Genomic DNA, 19012 nt, shown 5'->3' on the forward strand with positions numbered 1-19012 from the left:
GATGAGCAGCAGGAATTGTTAACTAAAAACTATTCTCCTCATGTTGTCATATTCAGATATCAGAACTACATCTTTTAATGTATAAGTTCAAGCCATATGTAATGCTCATGAAAAATGTACAGTATGGATTTGAAATCAAATGTACAAAGCATATTCTTGAAATACGCAACATCACAGCAAAACTACACAAATTGAGCTATATAAGAATAAAGCATGTTGGAATCAAACATGTTCATCTTTTTCTCCCCTGCTGAAGTAAGGCTAATTTCTTGTAGGAGCTGCTTTCCCATCCTCCCCTATTTAGAAGTCGTACTGTGTGGGGGCTGGAAAGTGAGGGCTCAGGGTGTGCTGCCTTCTATTTCCACTACTGTGAAGCCCTACATAACCCCAAAGTCTTTCAACATACTAAGAGTTCTTGAATGTGGCACAGTTTTCCCTTTCTCTGTCATGGAAAGGAAAGGTGGAGCGGGCTGGTCATTAAACTGAAGATCACCTTTTTGTAGGCCAGAAAAAATACGTGAGTTATTCCTACTCTGATATAAATATCTATCAGGGATGGTCTAGATGGTATTTGGTCCTGCCATGCGGGCAGGGGACTGGACTCGATGACCTCTCGAGGTCCCTTCCAGTCCTAGAATCTATGAATCTATGAATCATTTACTTTTCTTAGCTTCGTTACTTTTTTCAGACTAAATGAGATAAAGAAAACTCTGGAAAATTTCCCTTTTAAACAAGCATAAGTACTTATGTGCTGTAATATAACAATCATAAAAAGCAACAAAGAGTCCTGTGGCACCTTATAGACTAACAGATGTTTTGGAGCATAAGCTTTCGTGGGTGAAAACCCACTTCATATTCACCCATGAAAGCTTATGCTCCAATACGTCTGTTAGTCTATAAGGTGCCACAGGATTTTTTGTCGCTTTTTACAGATCCAGACTAACACGGCTACCCTTCTGATAAATAACAATCATAGTTGTTATGTTTTGTCTCAAGTAGTTCCTCTTGGGTTTTTTCTTTTCCAGGTGACCAAAGAGGAAAGAACTTTTCAGGACATAATGAAAAGCTACAGAAACCAGCCACAAGCAAACAGCAATGTGAGTAAATAACATTATCTTACCTATAGATAAATGTTTGATACAATCTCTCTTTTAAGTAGGCTCATACTAATATTGGAGAATGAATGTTACATGCATTTAACTTGAGAACTGAGATTTAATCTAAGTTTGAGTTTCTTGACAACTGCATTTTTCCCCACGTATTGCAGGTTTACAGGAGTGTTTTGTTGAAAAATAGTCCCAAAGAGGTCACATCAGAAAATACAAATTTAACCCAAGATGTGGAGATGACAGGTGGTGGTAAGTTCATAAAGTTAGCCTGTTGTTTTAAAATAATATTCAAATGGATTTAAAAGAACTAATGTGTAGTATAAAAGCTATTAGAATAGCAAAGAGGAAACATTTAATTTTATCATAAACTGATTAAAAAGCAACAGTATTGAAATAAGGAGGCAGACACTGATAGTCAGATGCTGTGTAGGCTAGGACATGGGAAATGCATTTCACAATCAGAACAAATAGGATAGAACTTCACATCTTTAAGAATCCCTATTTTTAAATTAGGTTGGTTGAACAGTATTTTTTTAAAATGAACAGCTGATGATGATTCTATATAATTGTAGCTCTCTTGAGACAACACTTAATAAATGGAAAGAGAGTGAGTGATGGCATATTCTAAAGACTGATTCGAAACATCTTTTTAAAATGTCAGAAGGTAGATTGGTTTGATTCAATGAGGAGCTCTTGCATTGAAACATTTATTGCCCTTGCGTAGATAGGAGTATTGGCTTTAGTATGTCTGTTGTTTTGATTTTTGCGAAAAGTGTGGGTAAATGTCTGCTTTTTTTTCCTAAAGCATTTTTCTTTCCCCAAGATCCAAGATAGATTTTTCGGAACGGTGGTATGTAAATTTGTTTCTGCTGCTACACAGTTGATCAAAATAAGGCATTAACCATTACAAATCATAAAGTGATCAACATCAGTCTAATTTATCCAAAAAAGTTATGCTTAGTTGGTCTACACCCCATATAATCATCTTGGGGTCTCTGTTATCTTGTCAGTGAGAGATGGTGAACCACTGACCTCTGAGGATTGTCACTCTCGACATCAGCTCAGCAAGCTAGAGTGACCTCATAGAAGTCTGTGTCTTTACATGAGAGCAGCATACTACAGCTGTTGACAGTAATTTCAAAGAGATCAGTGTCTTGACATTAGCCCAGCAAGTTAGAGATGCTGAGTCAGTGACCTTGGTTCTCTTGCCCCTATGGTGGATTAATTTAAATCAAAATGATTTAAATCAGTAAGCAGGAAATCTTGATTTAAATAATCGATTTGAGTCTTGTTTTGTATTTGTACTTTATAATTGCTTTCCTAAAGAAAGGTTGATTTCCATTAAAACATGTTGATTTGCAACTAAATATAGCCTTTACTCTATATTTGATGGTACTTTTTACTCACCAGGAGGATATGCTATATTTATACACACTTATTTAAGCAGTTATTTAGCTTAATATACATTTATTCAGATTCTTAAGTTTTACTTTTTTATTGTTAGAAAATGGTGAATGATGCATTTCTTTATTAGATTAGATTTTTTCGCTTGTCATGTGTGTCAAGTTGCATTTGGATGGAAACTGGAATTCAATTAAAGTGCACAAAAACACCATTTTAAAAATGTTTTCTTAATAAATGTAACCTACCTTAAAGTGTTGGACACATAAGAAGAAAAATATTTATCAAAACATGTTTTGTATTTAAAGCTAACTGGTTTATTAAACAGAGGAAGTATTATCTATAGTTAGCATTGAACTGATTGCTTCTAGTTACTATGTCTTTCAAGATCTTAGAATTAGTAGATCTCATTCTCTTACACCTCATTTGTATTTATAGATTGGAAGAGGAAAACAAGCTTTCCTTCTTTTTTTTCAACTCCCAATCAGTTTCTGAACTCTGAATGAACTAATCATTGAACTGGATTAGTTTGAATAAACAGAAATTAAGAAAATAATTTCTCTGCACCTAAGAAGGAGGCTACTGATGTGCAAAGCTGGTTTAACACTTCAGCATGCTCTGGTTCCAGGAGCTTAGCCAGTGACTTTCATCAGATAAGGGCGTTTGGCTTTCTTTAAAACCTTGGCAGCAAACTTACTGCTTGAATATTATTATTTGAATAGATTATAGGACGTTTGGGCTTTAATATTGGTTATCATAGTTTCAAATTTGATTTCAAATAGATTTATTTTTAAAAAGAAAAATGTATTTAAAATTTTTATAAAATTGATTTGTCTTTTTTAATGTTTGTTTTTTTAAATACTGATTTTTATCCACCCAATCTTCCTCCAATATCAGACCAGCAAACTTGAATTGTTAATAGTAAGTTCAAATGCCCTTTTTTTGACATCAGCCAACCAAGAGGTGCTAAGCCAGGAGAGTTGTTTGAGCTTTTAGCCAGTTTGCAAACCATGTGACAGTATTACTGTCCAAGTGCACATGCACTAATTTTTCACTTAAATCACCACTTCAGTGCCTTTTATCTAATATCAGCATTAGTTAACTCTTAACCCCCTGTTGATGGGAAGAGAAGTCGTGACTTCCCAAGTGTCACAAAGCAGGTTAGTGGTAGAGCGGGGAATGGAGCTTGTTTGTCCTTACTCCAGTTTTCGTACTCACTCCTGTTCCAGCATAAGGTGTTTTAGTATCAGACCCTAGGTTTGTGCTTTATTAAGGTGCTTGGCTTGCATCCAATTACTTCCATGAAAAGACTTTTTGTTAGCGAGCAATTTAGAGATTGAAATTATTTCTATTAGAAGACTGTATTCAGCTGTGATCCAAGTTAATTTTGGAGTTAGAAAGTGGTAGAACAGTTGCAGTAACCAGACTTGCTGTGTAACTACCACAGTTTCCACTGACTGTCACATTGTATACATAATGTACAATATTCCAGAATCTTTTTTTTTTTTTTTACAGTGGAGGCATGAGTCAAGTATTGAGCCTTACTCTGCCAATTAATCCAGTATAAATGTGCCTTTTAACTAAAGGTTGGCAGTTAAATCAGGCTTCACAAATTGTATAGTCTGTCATGGGTTTTCATAAAACATGGTGTGTGCTACAGTAGTTGAAGCAGATCTTTATCACAACCTTGCGATTCTGACCACCGTAAAAAGAGTGGTCTTGGTCAATGGTAGCTTTCTTATTGCTGTCTCTGGACTGAAGCCTCAGCAATATAAATGAGTGTCTAAGCAGGTCGGTCTTTCCCCTGTCGTTCAGAAGAATTGTAACTCTTTATTAAAAGAAGAAATAACATGTTTGTGGGAAAGGCATTGTGGTCACACCTTCTATTTTAAGGTTCCATTTATAAATAGTTGATAAGGATTTGATAAATGGTGAATGGTGGTTTAAAAAAAAAAATTATTGTTTTAGCCTGTTACAGAGTACAACAGGTCAATAGATTGTTCAACTCCTTCTGCTATTGTGCTTATAACCATTTGTAATTCACACAACTCATATCTATAACAACCTTGTAACATCTGTTCTTCTTCAAGGAGTGTCACTGTGGGTGCCCCACTTTAGGTGTCTATGCACCCTGCGCTTGTAATCAGAGATTTGTGGTAGCAGTGCCTGGTTGGGTCATGCATGCTCTGTCGCTGTCTCGCACTGTCCCTCAATTCCTTCTCTGCTGCCTTTGGCTTGAGTCGGAGCAATCAGCAGCACCCTCACTTACCTTTAGATAAGATTAGCCTTTAGGTAAGATAGTTTATAGTTGGTAGTACAGGGGAGTCGCATCTTATGCGGGGGTTAGGTTCTGAAGTCAGCGCGTAAGGCGAAAATCGCGTATAGTCAAACGCTCATTGAGTGGAATGGCGGGCAGAATCGCCCACACTACAGGTACAGTATTTAAATTGTTATTTTTCTCACTTTTGTTTTGCTGAGCGCGTATAGTTAAAATCGCGTAAGTTAAATGCGCCTATGATGCGACTTCACTGTATAGTCAGTAGTTAGATAGTTTGCCCTTTATACTTACTTTATTTTATTTAAAAAAAAATTATATATATATATATATATATATATATAATTTGGTTTTCTATTCTTATTCCCCTCCATAGGCAAATAAGTTTTGGCTCCCATAGAGTTACTGCTCCCTTCTTGTTACCACCGGGCTTCAAACGCTGCCTGACTTGCAGACTGTCAATCCCTGTCTCTGATGGACACGCACAGTGTGTCCGCTGTCTCGGCAAGACACACATTCCTCAAAAGTGTCCACATCTAAGTTCCCTCAAAGCTGCACGACCAGGCAGCTGCCCAGCAAACTAACAAGTGCTGCACACTTCAGGTTTCCCACTGCTGTGCTGCTCCTGCCATCTGCCTTGGAGCTATTCCCAGGAGCCTGCTGCTTGCTACACAGAGCAGTGGGAAGAGGGGCGCTGATGTCAGGATGTTCCCCTCCCCCCACCCCTGTACCTTATCTCGGCGGGGCGGGGGGGGGGGGGGAGGACATGATAGGGCTCAGGAGTGGGACAGTGGGAGCTTGCTGGTGGCTGCTGCTGCTATGTCTGCTTTCAGTGCCAATCTACTTAAAAGGCAACATACAGCAGCAAATCATAGGACTAAAAAGAAACAGTAGCACTCAGGGGTTTAGTGAGGCTCCACCATTTGGGCTGCATTTTGCCATCAACTGAAATTCTGCGCTTTAATTAAAACAATCCCTGAGTTTCTATCTTTTTCCATTGTGAATATAGAGTCATAACACTGTAAATTCTTGTGTAAACACTAGAATGACAGTAACCTCCACAAAGTTGCCTCTGGTGGAGAGAGAGGGCTAGGTTTTCTGTAGAATAAGAAAAAGAAAAAAAGGCCCCTTTCAGTGAGGAATGCAGTCTGGGAGCAATGGCCTGACTTCTCTATCAGCGTGCAGCAGGGTAGATAAAAATCAATGATATTTTTTAAAAAATAAAATAAAAATTGGATTTTTTTGATAGGTTCTTTCCTCAAAAAGCATTTTATGTGAAGATAGCTACATTATAGCTCAAAGATATCTCATCATGAATAGGGATTGTAAATTCTAATTCTATAGTACGAGACAATATAGTTATGTAATGTTTAAGAAAAGTTTTGTAAATGAGTTCCAATAGTTCATGGATTAGGGACCCAATCTTAAAGGGTTCCAGGGGCTTCTATATAGATTATTTGGGTTAATCTTTCTATCTACCCAATGGGACTCAGTGCTCAGTCTAGAAGATACCATCAGAGATGCTTAGTTTTGCAGTTCTCAAACTGTGGATTTGTGTCTCCAGAGATAACATGCTTATTAACAGCAAAAATGGTGGCTGCTATTTTTTTTTTAAGTTGTTTTTTTAATATTTCATTTAACTATTTTAGTTCAAAACAATTTTTACAAAAACAAACCTGATTTTAAAAAATTTGAATGTTTAACTAAATTCAAAAATTAATATGCTTGTTTTGTTAAAATATTATATGTTTGCTGTTGAAGGAAAAAAATCCAGAATACATAACATTGTTGTTTTAGTTAAATAGAACAATTTAAATGTCTGTCTGGTGATGTTCTCCTAATACAGCATGGCAAGAAAATCCTCCAAATATTAATGATTAACCTGTTGAATTGGAGATAGATCACCTCCCAATGACTTCATAAATATCTGCTTCAATTACCTTTGGTAAATGAAATATAATCAAACAATCATTCATTTGCTGATATAGCTGTAAAACTAATCTGAAAAGTTTTCAAAATAAATCACTTTAAAAATGTGTAGTGTGTACCTTCTAAAAATGAAACCTACATCTATCTCTGAGTTGTGAAGAATATGTATTAAGGTTATAACAACCAACAAGAATGCACTTTTATGTTGAAATCCATGATTATATCGAGTCTTCCTGATTATCCACCCTGGCACATGCAGCTCATATCAGAGCTGTCAGCCAGGACTCCACACTTTGGGCGTACAGATACTGTAAGTTTTAGTCCCCTGACTATAACTCAGAATGGGAGGAAGCTGCTCCACTTCTCTCAGAATTCAAGGGGACACTTCTTCTTCAATATCATCTTCCTGTGCCCGTGTATACACACTGGGGCTTTAAGGAAAAGCACCATATAGCATTAGAGTTAGCAATATTGATTACCTGAATGATGCCCCAGGGCAGCTGCCGTCCACTGGGGAGTCCTGCCAGGCTGTGAATGTACTTAAAGGGGCAATGCATGTCTCTTGTCTTTCACACTCACCTCCCAACACATACTTGTTGTTGTTACTTGATACTTCCTGCAATGCACATATATTTTCTGTAATTTTATTCTTTCAAAGTGTTATTTGAGTTTTTTGACTTGTCTATGCATTTCATAATTTTTATTTCTCTGTTACACTTAAATTTAATTCTTTGAGTAGTGAGTTCTAAAATGCCTAACTTGTCCTGGCTGAAGTAATTATCCCTATGGTAACTTTTTAAAAATATATATTACATTTAGGTTTTTTGTTTCTACTGGTGGCACACATCCGCACATTACCTCGATAATTTGGTGCATGTAACAAAATTTCTTCCGCAAATGGATGGAAAAAAATAGAGGGAACATTGGTCCACATTGCCGTAACCTCATGGCCAGAGCAAGAAAAGCTAGGGATCTCCAACTTATACTCCTTATGATGGAGAAATCCCTCAGACTGGCCTCAGACCATGAGTCCAGGACATCTCAGGACCAACGTTCACTGTTCGCAGCCTCTGACAGAGGTCCTGCCCCTGCAGCACCTACGAAAGAGCCTTTATCCAAAAAGGCTACCAAAAAGTAGTCCCAGACTTCACTGCACCAGAAATTGGCCAAGAAAAAGTGATCCCCGACTGCAAAGTCAATCTCGGTACCAAGCACGTCAGATTGCGAGACATCAGCACCTTCTGGTACCGAGAGTTCCCAGAGAGCGAAAGACCCTATGCGCGCAAGCTCGAACAGAGGCTCACAGAGCAAAGTGAAACCCTCAATCTCGGTACCCATGGAGCTGAAAAGGCGAGTGGCACAGTGGCGCCACTTGTGGTACCTACACAGCGCAGCACAGCTCTCACTCCCGTACCACCAGCAACGCTCACAATGCTCACGGTTCTGCATCAATTCCTGAGACATGAAGACCTATTGGTCTCCTCAACACCAGAATATCTGCTCCTTAGTACTGATGGCACTCCATCTTGATCAGTACCAAGCCGCTTGACTACTCCAACTAAGTCAGCTCCTCCTCCTTCTAGTGACAATGAAGACGAGGATGAAGGAGTGAGATATACACCTCATCACTCCTCACCCAAACCCGGACCATCCCACCTACCAGAGTACCACTCATCTGCAGAAGCATGTGTCTGGTATGTTTCAGAGTAGTAGCCGTGTTAGTCTGTATCCGCAAAAAGAACAGGAGTACTTGTGGCACCTTAGAGACTAACAAATTTATTAAAGCATAAGTTTTCGTGGACTACAGCCCACTTCTTCGGATGCATCCGAAGAAGTGGGCTGTAGTCCACGAAAGCTTATGCTCTAATAAATTTGTTAGTCTCTAAGGTGCCACAAGTACTCCTGTTCTTTTTGTCTGGTATAGGCGCCATCCTCTATGCCAATCCCACCAAACAGACCCTACTGGGATCCATGGGCAATGTACAGGGCTGAACATTGCAGGTCCTCTAGCCCACCAAGATTGAGAACTCCACAATCTCCATCACCACCTATCCCAGCACCCTCAGAAACACAAGAAGATGTGACTGAGGAAATAGAGGACATATCTGACCGGGAAACCTTGCCACCTGCGAACCTCTCATCTTTGTCACCGGATAAAACTATAAACCCCCACCACAAGGGATGACTTCAAGGCATTTCAGGAACTCTTCAAAAGGGTGGCAGAGTCCTTGGACATTTCTCTAGAACAGATACCTGAATCACAGCATAAAGTACTAGACATACTTCAGTCATATCCCTCAGCGAAGATAGCATTACCAATCAACGATGCCATTATGGAACCTGCCAAAACCATCTGAGAAAGATCAGCAACAGCACCCCCATCATGCAAAAGATCAGACATGAAATACTATGTGCTACCTAAAGGAGCTGAGTTCTTATTTAGACACCCCACATCAAACTCACTAGTGGTGAAGGCTGTAAACGAGAGGGGAAAGCAACACCACTCTACAACAACCCCGTGTGACAGAGATTGGAAAAGGTTAGACCTCTTTGGCCACAAGGCTTATTCATCTGCACCACTTTAGTTCTGCATAGCTAATTATGAGGCTCTACTGTCTAAATACAAACACACCATCTTTTCGAAAATGTCAGAATTTATTGATGGTTTAACTGAAGATAAAAAAAAAAACAATTTAAAGCTAATATCACTGAAGGCTATCTCATTGCCAGCACAGCCCTGCAGGCCTCTCTTGAGTCATCTGTGGTCATGCGCCGTGCATTATGGCTTCATCTCTCTGGGTTCTCCAGAGAGGTCCAGTCAGCAGTCGAGGACCTACCCTTGAAAGTTCCAAAATTATGTGCAGCCAAAATGGATGAGTCCCTCCACACCCTCAAGATCAACATTAAAATCCCTGGGCATCTATACACTTGCAAATAAAAAGAAACAGGGCAGATATACCCAGAGATTCTGATTACTGCCATACGCACAAATACACAGGCAGTATGACCAACACTGAAAGCAAAGGCAAACCAGACATCAACAAAATCAAAACCAACCTTCGATGTCCCAACATCCACCACGAGACCGCAATTTTGAAGGTGTGGTGAAGCACACGAGATAACTGCACATTCTAACGCTGGAAACCGAGATTATTTCCCGACCATTCAGAAATTACTTGTCACCATTTCACCCGAGTCTGGTTCAATATCACTACAGACAGGTGAGTTTTGTAAATTATCCAAACTGGTTACTCCATCCCCTTTATCTCCATCCCACCTACCCACCCTCCTTCTCTGTCCCTCTTCAGGGACCCCTCTCACAAGTTACTGCTGCGACAGGAAGTAAACCATCTCCTTCATCTAGGCGTTGTGGAACCTGTACCAACGCAGCACAGAGGGAAAGGTTTCTATTCAAAATATTTTCTCACATAGAAAAAGACAGGCGGATGGAGACTCATCTTGGGTCTAAGGAAACTCAACAAATTTGTAAAAACCAACATTTCAAAGTAGTGACACTAACAAACCATAATTCCAGCATTAGAAAAGGGAAACTGATTCTCGACCCTCGACCTGCAGGACGTGTATTTCCACATTACCATTCATCCATCACACAGAAGATTCCTGAAGTTCACCCTAGGGAAACAACACGTCTAATACAAAGTACTATCCTTTGGCTGGTTGACCACCCCAACGGTTTTCTCCAAAGTTTTAGTGGTGGTGGCAGCACACGTCTGCAGATACAGAGTCTTGATATTTCCATATTTGGACGATTGCTTCATAAGGGCACCAACATAACAAGAAGCAATGAGTGCCTCACAGAGTACAATAACCCTTTTCATGAGGTATGGGTTACAAATAATGCACAAAAGGCCACATTGATTCATGTCCAGAAATTGGAATTCATAGGAGCTTGTTTAGACTGTTCAACAGCGACACTACCTCAGCAACACTTCATCACGCTTGTCAATTTAATTTAGATGGTAATGGACAGCCCACAAACATGTGCCAGAACGAGTGTACAACTACTGGGACATGTGTCAGCAATGACATTTGTTGTCAGTCACACCAGACTTTACGTGAGATGCCTGCAGGCCTGCTTCAAACAGTGTACATGCCACACAGGCACAGCCTAAGCAGATGTCTTACAATGCCACACAGGGTAAAAGACTCCCTAAAATGGTGTACACAACCCAAGAATGTCTGAACAGGAGTCACATTTCTACAAAGGACTGCAACAATGACATTCACTACGGATGCCTTCCTAATAGGTTGGGGAGTGCATCTACTCAACAACGCAATCCAAGGCCAATGGTCCCCATTGGAGTCCAACATGCACATAAACTTGCTGGAGATAAGGGCTAAACGTTTCCTCAAGGGCATTTACCCAGAAATAAGGAACCCACCTTCTACGTGGTAGCTCAACCTCATCTTACACAGACTAATAGGAAAACCATTTGAGCTGCTTGCCACCTGCTCACTACTCCACCTATCTAAGAAGGTGGCTTTCCTCATCACCATCACATCTGCCAGATGGATGAAGGAACTAGGTGCCCTAATGACCCCCCCGCCCCATACACAACTTTCTTTAAAGACAAAGTTATCTTAAGACCACAGCCCAAATTCCTACCCAAGGTTGCTTCCCCCTTTCATCTGAATCAGGCCATTTACTCACCTATGTTTTTTCCAAAACCCCATGCAGAAGAAAGAGAGGCGTCCCTCCATACACTGGACATTAGAAGAGCATCAGCTTTCTACATTGAAAGAACAAAAACATTTAGAAAGTCACCAAAACTATTTGTCTCTATAATACAGTGTTCAATGGGAAAAACCATCTCAAAGCATAGACTATCCAAGTGGATATCAGGATGCATCCACCTTTGTTATCAAAAACTTGCTTTACAAGCCCCAATGGGCATCCACATACACTATACCAGAGCATTTTCAGCATCCGTAGCTTTTCTCAACAATGTCCCCATTATCAACATTTGCAGAGGAGTAACTTGGGCATCAGACCACTGTGGCATTATACTCCATTTTCTTCATAGAGATATGGTTATGATATGATTATGGCATAACTAAGATGTGTTTTATGCAAGATGGGTCATGTGAGAGATCATTGGAAAGGTTATGATTTACTAAATATGATTATCCTATTTATATGCATGTATCATTTTTGTATCTGAAGTAAAGAATATTGTCTATGCATCTATTACAAATATGTTTACACCTGGGAAATGCCCACCAGGCAGAATGCAGTCCTTCTAGGTGTCTCGCTGGGAAGGGCCACTAGGGAGAACAATAGGTTTTAGAAGATGCTAATCACCCACAGAGAAGCCTTCCTGGGGACGTTACAAACAGCCTCTGAGTTATGGCTGTAGGGTCATGTGACCAAGTCACCTGGTGTTGGATTCATGATAATACTAGTATTTTCCCACTGACTGGAGGTGGGGATCGCTGGGAAACAAAGGATCTCCACCATATGCAAAAACTATTTAAGATAGGAGAGTGACATCATCGTGGGTCATTCTTCACTAACGCCCACCTAAGAAAGAAGGCTGCTGGAAACACCCGAGAAGCAAAGAGACTAAGCTGGGGGGGAAGAGCTGATCCCAGGCTAGAGGATGTCTGGCCTGTAAAAGGAATATCTGGTGTTTTAAGCAGCAAGCAAGGGCAGCTTGCCTTCAAGAATCTCTACAATCTGTCTAGAACAACATTTAGGGTGAGAATTTGCTGCTTATAAGCTTAGATTGAGTGTTGGTTTTATTTGCCAGGCAATCTGCTTTGATCTGTTCGCTAGCCCTTATAATCACTTAATTTATCTTGTGTAGTCAATAAACTTACTTTTGTTTTATTTAAAACCAGTGTGTGTAAAAATCCTTACTTGGGGCAGAAAGTTGGGTATATCCCTCTCCACGTTGAGGGAGGGGGCGAATTTCATGAGCTTACACTGTACAGTTCTCTGTGCAGCGCAAGACAGTATAATTTTGGGTTTATCCCCTAGAGAGGGGATGTGCACTTGAGTACTGGGCAATTCCTTAACTGAGCCTTCACAGGCAGAGCTAATTTCAGTGTCTGTGTGTTTCTGCAGCTGGGTGTGTCCCTACTTCTGTGCTGGTGAACGTGAGAGACCAGGAGTGTGTCTGCAGCTTGTCACAGCATTACAGGGTGAAAGGAAGCCCAGGCTGGTGGGTCAGGCAGGTTCAGTGGTACCCCAGTCCCAGGTGGCACCCTGGAGGGGGGGAACCTGTCACACCCACATATGCACGAAATACTACACTATAGAGCAGGGGTAGGCAACCTATGGCACGCGTGCCAAAGGCAGCACACAAGCTGATTTTCAGTGGCACTCATGCTGCCCTGATCCTGGCCACTGGTCTGGGGGTCTCTGCATTTTAATTTAATTGAAGCTTCTTAAACATTTTAAAAACCTTATTTACTTTACATACAAGAATAGTTTAGTTATATATTATAGACTTATAGAAAGAGACCTTCTAAAAATGTTAAAATCTATTACTGGTGTGTGAAACTTTAAATTAGAGTGAATAAATGAAGACTCGGCACACCACTTCTGAAAGGTTGCCGACCCCTGCTATAGAGCAACAGTCAGCATCGGACGCTCGCTTTGGACTTGTGTTGTCCACCTTCAATAACACAACTCCCAAGCCCCTCTCTTCCACTGAGGGGCACTGCTCAACAGTCACCTAAAGTGGAGCATGCCCAGGGACATTCCGTGAAGAAGAGATTACTCAGTGCAGTAACTGAGGTTCTTTGAGATGGTTGTCCCTGTGTGTGCTCCACTACCCTTACTCCTTCCCTCTACTTTGGAGTTTCACATAGATTCTCTGCAGTAGAGAAGGAACCAAGTGATGGTTGATCTTGCAGCGCTATGTAACCGCCTGGAGCGGCACGCGCGTGACCCAACCAGACACTGCTACCACAAATCTCCAAATACAAGCTAGGGTGCATAGACACCTAAAGTGGAGCATCCACAAGGATCACCATCTCGAAGAACCTCTGTTACTGCACCATAACCTTCTCTTAATCATTTTAACTCTTTATAAGTGAATCTTTATATAGAGTGTGACTGGTTGTGTATTAGCTTGTATCTTAAAAATCTAATTTAGATTGCTGACATTAAGGGTTTTAAATCTGACTTTTTTTTCCCCCCCCCCCTACTGTGATAGACTCTCCTGGGAAAGTGTCTCTTTCACTTGTAAGATCAACACCAGAGAACTCCAGTGAATCAGGAAAGGAGGAGAGAGGAGATCTGATAAAATTTTACAATGCAGTCTATGTAGGAAGAGTAAAATCATTTGCACTCAAGTATGATGTCACAAACCAGGATCATGTAGTAAGTAAAATAATTCTAATTTTGAATATGTCTAATAGTGTGCATGGATGCTTAGTGGTAGTTTTATTGCCCTTTAAACATAAAATGTCATCTTTTAAAAACTCAGACTGTTGCTATCATTGCCCTGTAGATCATAAACTGTGTAGGCTTGTATATGTCTCACCTCTAAACCCATCCTCTGACACGCAACATGAAATGGATCCACCTCATCATCTGATTGTGTTTGTTTCTACATGGTTGCATAAATAAAATAATCATAGGTCTGGGCTATAACATGCTACAGCAGCAAGATTGCATGTCTGTCCTGCTAACAGGCTATCCATTGAAATGGAGCAGAAACTGATGAGTGCGTGCCATATTAATATGGGAAACTGAGTGGCATTTAAGTGCCCCTCAGTTCATCTATGTGAAACAGTTGAAAAATAATAAAGTTTCTTTTCAGATTGCCAGGCTGAATACTGAATTGGAATATTAGAATGTAATTGTAACCTGGAACAGAAGGCCCAAAAGGACACATTGATAAAAATGGATGTGCATTTCATTTATTTATGAAGTTAATTCTTTAATGTCCTTCTGGTAAATTCCTACAGACAAACTGTGTGTGCCATTTTTTCTTTAAGATGGAAGCGCCTCCACTTTCCCCGTTCCCCTACATTAAACAGCAGCCAGTGTCTCCTCGGCGGATATCCCAGCAACACTCTGTTTATGTTTCACCACACAAGAATGGTGCCTGCCTGACGCCTCAGACTGCTCTACTATACAAGTTTAATGGGAGCCCTTCTAAGGTAAGACATTCACATAAAACCTTTAGTGATTGCAAAGCTTAAAGATTTCTCCCTCTTCCAAATTTCTGACTGGCTTTGGGGTTTTTCATAAGAGAGTGCTGTGAAGACTTTCTTCAAACTGGTCTTGCAGTTCCTGAAGTAAAGGATAAAACACTCAGTGCTTCTCAGATGGAAGGTGCTACATCCGTCCAGAGTAGGGATACTTTTTTCGGACCATGTTGAAAACTGAGAGTCATATTGAGTAATTATAGTGGCTTGAATATTTGTTTTTAATTTTAAATCTCCTCTTATTGACAGAGTTTGAAGGACATCAACAATATGATAAAACAAGGTGAACACAGGAGTAAGAAGCGAGCAATTACAATTGACAGTGACAGTGAGTCTCCAGCAAAACGACTCTGTCAGGAAAATGATGATGTCTTACTAAAACGTCTTCAGGATGTTGTCAGTGAAAGAGCAAATCACTAACATCTACAAGGGACTGAAGCCTCCAGAATTCATCACACTTGGGAAACAATTTTTCCAGATTTCCAGCTGTGGTGTGTGCAGGCAGTTTACTAATTAATGTGTAAAATTGTACTGTCACCTGACTTCAGTAGGAATGCAAAAAGGAAGTGTTAAGGACTGAACTGTGGGGAATTAGAGGCTATGATCACATTAACTTTATTGCTGTCAGACGTGCTATGAATCTATCTGCTGATTAGCATGTTGAAATGGTTCTTTGAGCCATGTCAGATATTCACCTCTAATCTTCTAGTTTAGCGGTTCTGCTTTGAGCATGAGGGCCAGCTCCTAGTTTCAGTGGTTCTGTTTCTGAAATTGAATTGACTGGATGTAGGAAAGCAGCAGGGGCAATCACTATACTCAGCATTTGGGGATCTGTTTGCAGGGAAACACCTCAAGCGCCTTTTTGTTTTTACATGAAGAGTATAGAATCTTATGCATTACTTTAATGTGGGCAGATCAGGAGACAACTTGTTTGTTTTACTACATTAAGGGTTAGATAAACCCATCTTTTCTTGGTTCTGCATTCTATATTACGTGAAAAAAGTCACCTTTTATCAAAGACTTGATAATGTGATTTGAACAGGGTTAATGTTTGGCTTTTATAGCTGAGTATAACTGGTAAAATGCTATTCACCTACTTTCAGGATGTGAACTAAAGTGAATGTTGTGACATGGATTAAGTATGTTTCTTATAGTTTGGGAGAGAAATCAGCAAGTACAACTGCAAAGGCCTAAATTGAAAGCGCACTTATTCTAGAGTGTTAGGGAGATGTTTCTGGGAGCCTCTTCTGAATTCAGCTTCCTCCAGAGCAGTGAATGCTGCCACTGGAGACAGCTCTGAAGCACTCCTTCCTTCTGCACATCGCCTCTGCAGCACTAAATATTCATAGATACTGTATCTTAACTGAAAAAGGCTAGCGTGTATCAATAATGGTTAAACAGTTCTGGGCTTTGGCCATCAGTTACTGCTGTAGCTAATGTGTGATGATTCATTTAATGAACTTAAAATTTCTTTTCTTTAGGATTTTTATTATTTTTTTTTCTGACAAGTGTACTCTCCTATGTTGTGTAGTATCTACACAGAATGTAAGCCCAAACAGATGAGGCGTGTTTGTACTCTTTTTTTTTTTTTTTTTTTTTTGGGTAGCTATTACAGACATGTAGCTTTAGCTTTGTTCCAATGGCAATGTGTAAAATTCCTACATCTTAAATATTAGAAAGAATTTTGATAGGATTGTTTTATCAAGATGAGGAAAACTTAATGTTTATATAATACTGTTTATAAGCAGTAGTCTAATTTTAACAGTTGTGATTTTTTTAAAGCTTAGAGCCATAAGGTAATTCTGTGTTATACTTTTCTGTTCAAAGTTGCTATAAGCATCTTATACTTACAAACTTGAACTGTCTTTTTAATGGACAACTCTTTTCTAGAGCTCTGACTATTTTACTTAGCTTTTATTAGCTTGATTATTGAGTGCTCCAGGATTTGATACATCATAATTTTCAGTGGAAGGAACTGGAAATCTGGTGGATGAAATTGATTATAAAGGAGAGCGCTTTGGTTTACATATTCACCTTGGTAATCAGCAATGAAGGGAAAGTTCACAAGTCCCCTAAGGTTTTGATAACAAATTAACTTTTTGAAGGCTGCCATTGTTTTGACTGTTCTGAAAAACGTGTTTTGCCTTTTGAAAGTTTTGAGGACGAAGACTGCAATGTTATGAAGTGGCGTGACAAAAGCTATAATCTTAGCGCAGATTACAGTTAACTCCTTTTAAGTATGTGATGTGAATGGTTGGGGGGAAAAAAATATACCAACTTCCAGTTTTTAGTTACTGACAAGATGCATTTGTGCATGGGTAATCATGGTCCTGAGCACAGCCCTGGAAAATCTACCTTGTTGTGGAAAGATCTTGAATTAGACTTCACATAAATGGAGCCAATTGTGCTTGAATCACTGCATGAGGGGTTATATTCCTCAAGAAAACTAGGCTAGGATGGTCTGTCGGACAGTAAAGATCACTCAGCAGTATTGGATGATGGAACAATTTAGTAACTTGGTTTTAATTTCTCATCATGTGTAAACCTACTTTATTTCTTAAGAGGTATGCCCTGAGGTATGCCCTGCAGACTGTTTCAGTTTCTCTAATCTTGAATTAAAATAATGGTGCTGAAATTTGTTAGTTATGATTAGGTTTAGTGTATTTTATTAAAACAAAGTATTACAGTTGGATTTTTAATTCCTTTTCATAATAAATTTGACCCAGAATAGATGCTAATGTTGATAGAGCAGAGTAAATTTTGGACTTGAACAGTTTGCCAAGCTGTTAGGTTTTAAAGTTTTGTTATGGATTAAAAGTGCCTTCATTTGTAAATATGTATTTTACAATAAAAAGTTCTTTAAAACTGTGTGATGACTGACATTGTAGTAATTTATGCCTGCTTTCCAGAGTCTAATTATATCGCTGTGACAAATAAGTAAATGTTCATATTCCTCTGTATGGAGTTATCTCCCCAGATTTTCCTTCCATATTTTTCCAGATTGCTTGTACTTCAGTCAATAAATGTACCATTTCAAAGAGCAAGTATAATGCTCCTGCCTGAGTGGCAGAGAGGAACTAAGGCCTTGTCTACACTACGAGAGTAGTTCGATTTTACTTGCATCGAATTTTTGTAATCGATATTGCAAAGTCGAACGTGTGTGTCCACACTAAGGACAGTAATTCGACTTTGTGCGTCCACACTAACGGTGATAGCGTCGACATTCGAAGCGGTGCACTGTGGTCAGCTATCCCACAGTTCCCGCAGTCCCCTCTGCCCATTGGAATTCTGGGTGTAGCCGGCAATGCCTTCTGGGTAACAAAATGAGTCGAGGGTGCTTTTGGGAAACTGTCGTCATCTGTCCATCACTCCCGCCCTCCCTCCCTGAAAGCGCCGGCGGGAAAACAGTTCGCGCGCTTTTCCAGTCATTGACAGCGCGGACGCCACTGTACTCCGAGCATGGAGCCCGCTGCGACCATCGCTGCAGTTGTGGCCGCTCTCAACGTCTCGCAGCTTATCATAAAGGTTTCCCTGAGGCAGATGCAGAAAAGTCAGGCAAGGAGGCTACGGCACCGCGGTGATGTCCTGAAGTCTGAGAGTAGCACAGACCTGTCAGAAAGCAGGCGACCCAGCGCCGAGGACATCACAGTGGCAATGGGTCATGTTGATGCCGTGGAACGGCGATTCTGGGCACGGGAGACAAGCACTGAGTGGTGGGACCGCATAGTGCTGCAGGTCTGGGATGAATCCCAGTGGCTGCGAAACTTTCGCATGCGGAAGGGAACTTTCCTGGAACTTTGTGAGTTGCTGTCCCCTGCCCTGAAGCGCAGTGACACCCGGTTGCGAGCTGCACTGAGTGTACAGAAGCGAGTGGCCATAGCCCTGTGGAAGCTTGCAACGCCAGACAGCTACCGGTCAGTCGCGAACCAGTTTGGGGTGGGCAAATCTACCGTGGGGGTTGTTGTGATGCAAGTAGCGAAGGCAATCGTTGATGTACTGCTGCCAAAGGTAGTGACCCTGGGAAACGTGGAGGCGATCATAGATGGCTTCGCAGCGATGGGATTCCCAAACTGCGGTGGGGCCATAGATGGAACTCACATCCCTATCCTGGCAC

The 19012-nt window shown here is 40.4% G+C and overlaps 1 protein-coding gene across 11 annotated transcripts in view; it reads left to right on the forward strand.

The window, feature by feature from the left end:
• Positions 1-17766, forward strand: part of RBL1 (RB transcriptional corepressor like 1) — a 79783-nt gene extending 62017 nt beyond the window's left edge. For all 11 annotated transcript variants that reach the window (XM_065565667.1, XM_065565665.1, XM_065565664.1 and 8 more), the window contains 5 exons: positions 1026-1097; positions 1268-1358; positions 13899-14065; positions 14686-14850; positions 15148-17766. In XM_065565667.1, the coding sequence (XP_065421739.1) occupies positions 1026-1097; positions 1268-1358; positions 13899-14065; positions 14686-14850; positions 15148-15318 (666 nt within the window). In that variant the 3' untranslated portion in view covers positions 15319-17766. The remainder of the gene's footprint in view (positions 1-1025; positions 1098-1267; positions 1359-13898; positions 14066-14685; positions 14851-15147) is intronic.
• The last annotated feature ends 1246 nt before the right edge of the window (positions 17767-19012 follow it).

The sequence above is a fragment of the Chrysemys picta genome, chromosome 13 (genome assembly GCF_011386835.1).
Source record: "Chrysemys picta bellii isolate R12L10 chromosome 13, ASM1138683v2, whole genome shotgun sequence".
NCBI classification, from domain to species: Eukaryota; Metazoa; Chordata; order Testudines; family Emydidae; genus Chrysemys; species Chrysemys picta.